An 8,919-nucleotide genomic window follows, 5' to 3' on the forward strand; every position below is an offset into this window, starting at 1 on the left:
TTGTGCTACCTGAGCACTTGGCCACTAATCCTCCTAAAGCCCCAGGCCCCCTGCAGAGACACACATACCTTGGGTCACTATCCATGACCTACCTCCCTCCCAGAAGCCCTCACAAACTAGCCGGCACTGATCTCAAACACTGAAGGCTCAGCTCCCGGCTGTTTAGCCACCTCGTAGTCACAACAGAATCTTATCAGATCTGCATGACTGGAACAAACCAGAGGAGGGATGGGATTTCTAAGAATCTCCCATCCCTATACCACCACCCAGGGTCACCTCTATTCACTGTCAGCATGCCACATGCAGCATCAATAATTCACCCAGCGCTGCAGGGTGCCTTTGTGTCTCCACCGCTCTCACTGAGTTATCAGTGACAGGAACTGGCTGTTCATCTCGCCGCAGTGGCCGGGCCTTGTTTGACAGCCACGTTAAGCCCAGTCAAATCCATGTCAACAGATGCAGAGCTGAGGGCATGGAGAATCATAGTAATGATGTGGTAGCAACGACCTTCACGGCGGCTCAAATCAAATCCAATCTCTAGTTCGTGTTGAAAGTAGACTTTGATACAATGAGGCAAACTCCTCCTTTATTTATTTTGTTTACTCCTCCAAACAACAAACTCCAGCCTGTTCATAGAAATGCTTTACAGTACAGTGGATTTATGAAAACAATATACATTTCAAAGCAAATGCACACTTTATAAGTTGCGCATGTGATCAGTCTTGTTGCATTGCTTTCATGTGCTGCACAGCCAGCGAGGCAGAGGTCCAATATGTGCAATACAGACTTCAAAGCCCTCCACACAGACTTCACAGTCTTATTCACTCGTGCTTGGATTTCACCGCCGCTTTGAGCTTTGTGTAGAGATAACCAAAATTCTGTAAGAGAAAATAGACAGATACTGTGAGCAGTGGTGGAAAGTAACTAAGTACATTTACTCAAGTACTGTACTTGAGTACAAGTTTGAGATATTTGTGCTTTTTTTTATTTTGTGCTACTTTATACTACTACTCCTATTTTTACTTAATATTTATTATTATTTATACTATATATATTATATAATGATATAATATACAATACATTTTACATAATATAATATATAGGATATTTTACATAATATGATATATATAATATATTTACAAGTGCTGTATATGATATATATTATATTTATATTTATATTTATTATTATTTTATTTATTTTATGTTTATTATTATTTATATTATTATATTTTACTACTTATATTTTATACTACTACTACTACTACTTTATGTTAATACTTTGATTATCAATACAAAATATTATTATTATTATTATTATGATTATTATAAAAATATTGTATTATTATGGATTAAGCTACCTAGCAGTATATAAAGTAATTACAATTAGCTCTACCTTTACTAGCTGCAACATTAAAGTGATGAACATCATTAATGCATCAATAATTATAATCCAATAATATAATATATATCATTCTGAAATGGGCCATTCTGCATATTGAGTAGTTTTACTTTTAATACTTTGAGTATATTTTGATGCTAAACTTTTTTACTTTTACTTGAGTAAGATTTTGAATGCAGGACTTTTACTTGTAGTATATTTTTACAGTGTGGTATTGCTACTTTTACAATACTACAATATTTAAGTAAAAGATCTGAGTACTTCTTCCACCACTGGCTGTGACAAAACATATTATAAAAGTATAAGACATGGTACATGGTGCTATGTGATACAGTATGAATGGAGGATATAAAAGGGTGTATTAACCAACCTGAATGGTGTAGTAAACAATCCCCAGATAAGCAGCAATGCAGCCGCCAAGGAAGAGATCAAAAGCTGCAGGCTTCACTCTGGAAGAAAAAGTGTGTCAGTGTCCAAGTTTCTTATATTGAAATTACCACATGCACAAAATGCATGTATAAACACAGACATATTTACCTGTGCATCACTATTGGTTGGTTCATTTGATCAAAAAAGGTAATATCAGGGTCCCTGTGTGGAGAGATATAGTTCATCATTAGTGATATTGTTGCATTGGGAAGATATTACACAGTATGTGTTTTCTTCTATATATTGTACCTCTTGTCCTGTCGGAAGGTGTGTCTGTGAACCTGCTGCAGGCAGCGTTTGAACTCATGCTCCAGTGAGTTAACCAGCAGGATGTGACTGGGCTCCTTGTCCAGCAGCTGGGTGGCCCGAGGGACAGACGTCAGGAAGGACATCAGACTGGACATACGGCCGTCGTGAAAGTCCTGAATTTAGATTCACAGACAGAAACATGAAGGGAAATGTCTTATGTGCCATCACATAAAACTAAAAGTTATTGTATGTCAAGAAGTCCAAAGTTTTACCCCTGAAAAAAACTAATTTTCTACATGTTACACTCCAAATATATCTAAATAACTGGTGAATAGGTGAATAGGGTAACATTTTTAACTTATAGATATCACCGTGAAAATTCCCCAATTGTTTACTTACATTGAGGCAATTATTTTTTGTATTGTAAGTTTTCTGAAAATATATATATTTAGATATGCACATGAGGCATTATCTCACTAAATATGTACTAATTTGCATACATTTCCAGAACAGAAATCTGAACACTGGATGAAGCCAGGTTCAAATTTATTGTTTCATTTCGTTAACATATAAGAGTCAAAGGTTTTTACAGAGGGAATGTTGGATATCTCTTTGTTTCACTCCATAAATCAGAAAATACTGTCAACAGGCATAACAAAATACATGTTTTTATGAATAAAATATTATATAAATCAGGCTATGAATGATATATGAACAAACCCCTCTGGATAAACCTTCAGAATATAGATAGGAATGAAACTGAAATGCCCTTTAAAGATATCTATTGTAAAATTCCATACATTTTGAAGACGCTGCAGGTGAATGAGGTAAAAATAAATAAATGTATTAGGCAATTATTTTCTGAATTACAATTTTTCTGAAAAGTTGTGTTTAAATATGCAAATGAGGCATTATCTAATGCTAACTTTTGGTGAGTTTAGTAGAAATCAGACCAAAAGAGACAAAGTAGTAAAATAAACACCTATAATAGTGAATTTTTTTCCACTAGTCTGAAAGAAGAAATGTTATGGAAGCAAAATAGCCCAAAATGTCCAAATTGACCAGTGTATGAAAAACAATGTTTTTGCCTGTAGTGTCTCGCCTTTATTCAAATGTGGGGGCATTTGAATAGAATGAAGATTAATAAATAAAGATTGGGGATCTTTAAATGAATCAAATTAACAAACTAAGGTTATTACACAGACCCAGTCCTTTGAAGTTGCCAACACTCTGCAGTGCCTATAAACTAACACCAGAGGTCAGCAATTGTCTTTGTATATTCATCAAAAATATCCAGGAACTCACCAACTGGCCCTTGAAAATCTGCACATCTTTTGGTGAACCCTTGTGGAAGATAATAAAGTTTAATCACACATTAATAACACGCTGATGAAAGATGAAACCACAGTTTATGTATTTGGATACATGCATTCTGCTTTCATGCATTTTGAATCACCTTGTCAGAGAGATTGTACATATAACGTGCCAGTGCTTCTGCTATGATGATGCCGTTACGCTTCATTTTCCTGAAGTCCACTTGTGACCTGTGAGAGGACACAAAGACAACTGTGATGCATCATCTTCTCATATCATCTCATAGTAAACAAGCACCTACAGTAGTCATTGAAGAACCCACATGGTGTCTAGCATGGAGCCACGGAGCTCAGATTTGGAGTCTTCCAGATGAGACAGAGTGAAACTTGGTATCCTGCGCAGGCTGTAGCGCTCATGCTCCCACGCCACTGTGGACTCCACCAGATTGATCTTCTTATGGACCAATCCCATCTTCACCCAGGGAAATCTGGAGGACACCACCTGGTGGGTGGAGTGATCACACATTTAAGTCCATGAAAACTGAGAAAGGCCTACTCTATATTTTGGACCTGGCAGTGAAGTGTGTTACCTCCTCCAGCTGTTGAATGAAGGAGTGCATGGGAGTGTCGGGTTTAGGAGGGCGGGACACGTGCATGTACAGTTCATCATTGTTGGCCAGTGTGTCCAGACACAGAACAAATGCCACATTGTCATGCAGCAGGCTGGACTCTGGAGAAAAAAAATGTTTGGATGAAATAAATCAAACTGGGCTGCTCACGTTCATATATGTTAATGCTCTAGTATGGAGTCATAGGAGTGCCATAAGAAGAATAAATCTATAAAAGAAAATAAATGTACATATATAAAGAAGAATAAATAAGTACATTTAAAAAAAAAAGATTTGAAGGACAAATTTTCACATTTTTCACAGTTGTTTGTTCATTTATTTCTGTATATATTTATTTATATATTTTTTAAATATAGTAATTTATTTTTTACATGTAAACTGCTTATATATTTCTGTATATGTTTTGAAATATATATATTTATTTAGTTTTTGTATATAATTATTATTAATTATTAATTATTAATTTCATTTTTATATAATGTCATATATTTATCCCTTTACTTTTCCGCCATTCTTTTCCCTATTGCTTTTGCTATTCCTTGAAGGCCAAGCTGTCAATCAAATGGCTTTGGGCAGGCTTTCCTGCTCAGGCTGAGCAGTCAATTCCTGCACACATACATTCTATTCTAAATAAAACATTTGAGTTGATAATATAATATTTAATATTATATAAATTACATCACATACATACATCATTTATATGCAAAATATAAATTATGAATATATATATATTATAAATATAAATATATACAGAAATAAATGAACCACGAAATGAAAAACTTTATTTATTATTCTTTCATATTTTATTATTTGTCTTTATATTTACATACTTTTTATTTGTCTTTAAATTTCCACATTTTTTATTTAATTATTTATTCTTTTATTTATTCCTCTTTATATTTCCACTTTTATTTTATTTTTTATGGCACTCCTATGACTCCATACTCTAGATATATATACTTTCCCAAAGCCCAAACACTTCAAGAACAACTCACCAGCATGGTCCAGATTCTCTTCAATCCACCTCTTAGTGCCGAGGAAATTGTACTTTCCTCCTCCGGTTAAGGAGAACATTAAATGATATCTATAAAGATCAAAAAGAAATCAGAAAATTGTCAAACAGTCAAGCATTTTATAGTTGTTTTTTTACCTTTACATGAAAGGAGACAGTTTTTCAGATAATTAATCATAAACTTGTATTAATCGACGGATCTGTAAAACTGAGTTTCTCCACAAAGAATCACACAACTTCTTTAAATCTTGTGTTTACCAGAGATGTGCTTATAATTTCTTGGAAAAAAGTCATTCAGCATGAAAAAGGCATAAAAATCGACTAATCGACTAGACATCTTAGTCAACTAAGACCAAAATGGCCGATTAGTCGACTAACCGACTAAGAGGGGGCAGCCCCTTGAGCTTTGGACACATATAATGACCAAATAGCATATGTTTGGTTATGTTAAGAGGTCCCTCTGTGTGGGGGAATTATAACTCACGGTGGTCTGGTGCTATGGCTGCTATAAAGCTTCTGGAAGAGACGTGCCAACTCTAGCAGGATGGTGACCCCGCTGCCATTAGAGTCTGCTCCATACGACAACCACTGTGTTACACACACACATACAAACATATGCATGAACACAATATTATACTTCAAGTGCTGAAAATTGTGTTTCATCATTGTGATGACTCACTGGTGCCAGCCCGTAGGAATCATAGTGGGCGGTGATGACGATAGTGGGTGCATCCTCTCCGGCTCCGGGAAGCACTCCCTGAAACAAACACCACCAGTTACACAGTGCAGAACTGAACAGTGTCAATCAAAGGCCTTTACTCCTCTGTTCTTCATACTCACCTCCAGTGTGGCGATGGTGTTGTCAGTGATGCCCTTAATGGCAACATTGTTGCTCACTAAGATCTGGAAGGCCGTAGCTGTGACCATACTTCGAAGGACTGCCAAAAATGAAAAACCTCAGTATAGACATGTTGTATTGTTTTTTCAGTTTCTTTATAGTAAAATGTAACATCACCTCTCACGAATATAGATGAGGTCCGGGTGGCTGCAGCTTGCTTGACCTCCTCATACATGCACAGCAGCTGTTCATCCTCAGGCACCACATAAACGGGCATGAGGGTCTCCTTCAGCAAGGCCTCACTCTCACTCACCATGAAGGACTGAGAGGGGGGAAAAGGGATTGTTGGAACTTTCTGTTAGCACACATTGTATTATGCTCTGTGGTGATCATAACACTTCAGCGAGCTGTTACCGAACACCCTGGAGCACTTAGATATGAGATATTATACTCAGAATCCTGTCTGATGGATCAGAGAAGATGCTGTGATTTCTCTCCTTGTTGCCTTGCAGCATGTCCTGGAGCAAAAATATGAGTATAACTTGATATACCTGTACAGTTTCGTGGGAGATACTGGAGATATTTTTAGGCAGCAGGATCATGATGGCAGCAGCGTTTTGCCTCTGGGCCTCCAGGTATCTCTCTGTGTTGAAGTCCGGCACCTTCATGATGACACAGCGACGGGTCAGCACCGGCTCGTCCGCTGAGCGAGCCTCAGCCACCACGATGGCTCCACGGCAACCTCATCAGGCAAATCAAATGAACACAAATATCAACTCAAGCTGTTTAATTTGTTCCTCTGCTCTGTACCAGTGGTGGAAAGTAACTAAGTACATTAACTCGAGTACTGTACTTAAGTACAAATTCTAGATACTTGTACTTTACTTGAGTATTTCCAATTTATGCACCTTTATACTTCTACTATTCCACTACATCTCAGAGGTAGATATTGTACTTTTTACTTCACTACTTATCTGACAGCTTCAGTTACTTTGCAGATTACAATTTTTCATCCCCTTCCTATCCAGTGAAAACCACAGATCTCCAGATGAGTTGATTTTGAATGTTTCTGATAAACTGAAGGATGAAGTGTTCCTTTATAGGTTGAGAAAATTCTCCTACTTCTTAAGCTAAATAAACTATTTAAAAACCCTCTTGGATCAGCTGGAAAATGCATCGTCACAAATGATGATGCATTGCTGTAGATTAAACTACGCAACATTATATAGATGTATATCTACAACAGTAAAATGCAACATACACATTAGTGCTTCAGTAATAATCATCCATCATCATAGACGTATACAGTCTATAATATTGCATACTCCAAATGAAGCCATTATGCATTATGAGTACTTTTACTTTGTGAGATGATCAATGGAGTAGAAGAAGAAAAAACTGTTATGAGTCATGAATCTGCATTTATTTTTCAGACTTTCTTCTAATCTACACTTTTTGGGGAAAATATTGGATAATTTCATCTGTTTGTTTTTTTAAATCAAAGAAGTTTAGAGGCGAAATCTCTCTTTAACAACTCATTGATCTGAAACATGACAAAGGGCCCAAAGTACACACTTATTATGCAAATGTATTACACGGTGACATCACTACGTTACAGAAGAAAAGGCAGGACTTCAAGCAAGGTGTTTCAGGCAGGTCAGGAGCAGTGTTCCTGTGGGGGAGAGTAACTCCCTTTGGCGTGGACTTTGGAGTTTGTAACTTTGCAGACTGTTTACATGCACAAAAAACTATGTAACACACAAAAGGAAAGGGAATCAGCACAGAAGCACCATACGTCCTCTTTAGATTAATCTTTAACAATGCATTGTATTGAATAAGATTATCATATGTTGTTTTGTGTAAAGTCTTAATCTGAAAACTACAGCTGTCAGATCAATGTAGTGGAGTATAAAGTACAATATTTTCCCCTGAGATGTAGCGGAGTAGAATTATAAAGCAGAATAAAATGGATATACTCAAGTAAAGTACTATAAACATTACATAAATGTACATAATTACTTTCCACCGCTGGAGGTGAGGTGTACCTCTCTGAACTTACCATGCTTTTGTTGTACCAAGTTGTACTGTTGCATCCTGTAGGCTGTGAACTCATAGGAGGAAACAGCGGGGAGAGCAGAGCCATGCAGACGCTGGACACAGAACAGCAGCAACAGCACGGCGGCGACACGCAGGTCTCTGAGCAGCATGATGTCACGTCCTGCCTGCGTTCTGTTACGGCCTCAATCTATGAGGGAAGGCTGATGTTACAGTAAGATACATTCAAGGCCAGACCATAGTCTCAACCAACCTGGACTTCCATAAGGAGGCTCCCACAGTTTACAATAATACTCTCTAGCTATAACCATGAAGTCCTCTATATATGTTCTACTAGCATCATTTTATGGAAATGTTCCTCACCTGTCTCCCAGCGGTCCTGTCTCATGAGCCTTCGTCTTCCTCAACTTCAATGCGACTCCTTGCAGCGTGGACACAAACTAGCTCCTGCTCCTCTTCTTCTGTAGGTAAGCCACCATTCACCATCTGCTCCCAAGGGATCAACTCAAAGCTAATCACAAATACCCAACCCCCCACCACTCACACTCACTACTCCTCTATCTATCTATCCATCCATCCCTCCTCCCCATCCTCTCTTCAGTAACTTCTGTAGATAATCACACATCACCAGCAGAGACTCTGTGTGGGAGGCAGGCAGGCAAACTGTTTCATATAGGAGCTATTAGTTTCATCTCCTGCAGGGACAACAGTTTGAAGCAGTCTGAAGAGCTGCTGGATCAGAGCGCTTGAGAGTGGACTGAGGCTGCATAGAGACTTTACCACCTATAATCACACTGTCTATGTCACTGGTTCCCAGCCTGGGGGTCCCGACCCCCACTAGGGGTCACCAAAGCTTCACAGGGGGGTCGTGAGGCCTTCTTGAATTTATGGGGTGTGTCCTATATCTCTGGATGTCATTCCTTTCTGTGAAGAAAACTAAAAATGAAATTTAGATTTTTTAAAGTTTGGATTATTATTTAAGATATAAACTGGAT

At 37.7% G+C, this 8,919-nt stretch overlaps 1 protein-coding gene across 1 annotated transcript; it reads right to left on the reverse strand.

Annotated features, from left to right (window-relative positions):
* Nucleotides 1-578: 578 nt before the first annotated feature.
* On the reverse strand, nt 579-8,547 carry LOC141764001 (BOS complex subunit ncln). Its single transcript, XM_074628885.1, has 16 exons — nt 8,288-8,547; nt 7,929-8,114; nt 6,421-6,611; nt 6,047-6,191; nt 5,872-5,969; nt 5,711-5,788; nt 5,516-5,619; nt 5,015-5,103; nt 3,981-4,120; nt 3,714-3,892; nt 3,534-3,621; nt 3,383-3,421; nt 2,078-2,250; nt 1,937-1,990; nt 1,770-1,848; nt 579-878 (listed from the first exon to the last, which is right to left on the reverse strand). The coding sequence occupies exons 2-16, from the start codon at nt 8,074-8,076 to the stop codon at nt 822-824; spliced, it is 1,662 nt and encodes a 553-aa protein (XP_074484986.1). The 5' UTR covers nt 8,077-8,114; nt 8,288-8,547; the 3' UTR covers nt 579-821.
* Between the last annotated feature and the right edge of the window lie 372 nt (nt 8,548-8,919).

The sequence above is a fragment of the Sebastes fasciatus genome, chromosome 1 (genome assembly GCF_043250625.1).
Source record: "Sebastes fasciatus isolate fSebFas1 chromosome 1, fSebFas1.pri, whole genome shotgun sequence".
NCBI lineage: Eukaryota > Metazoa > Chordata > Actinopteri > Perciformes > Sebastidae > Sebastes > Sebastes fasciatus.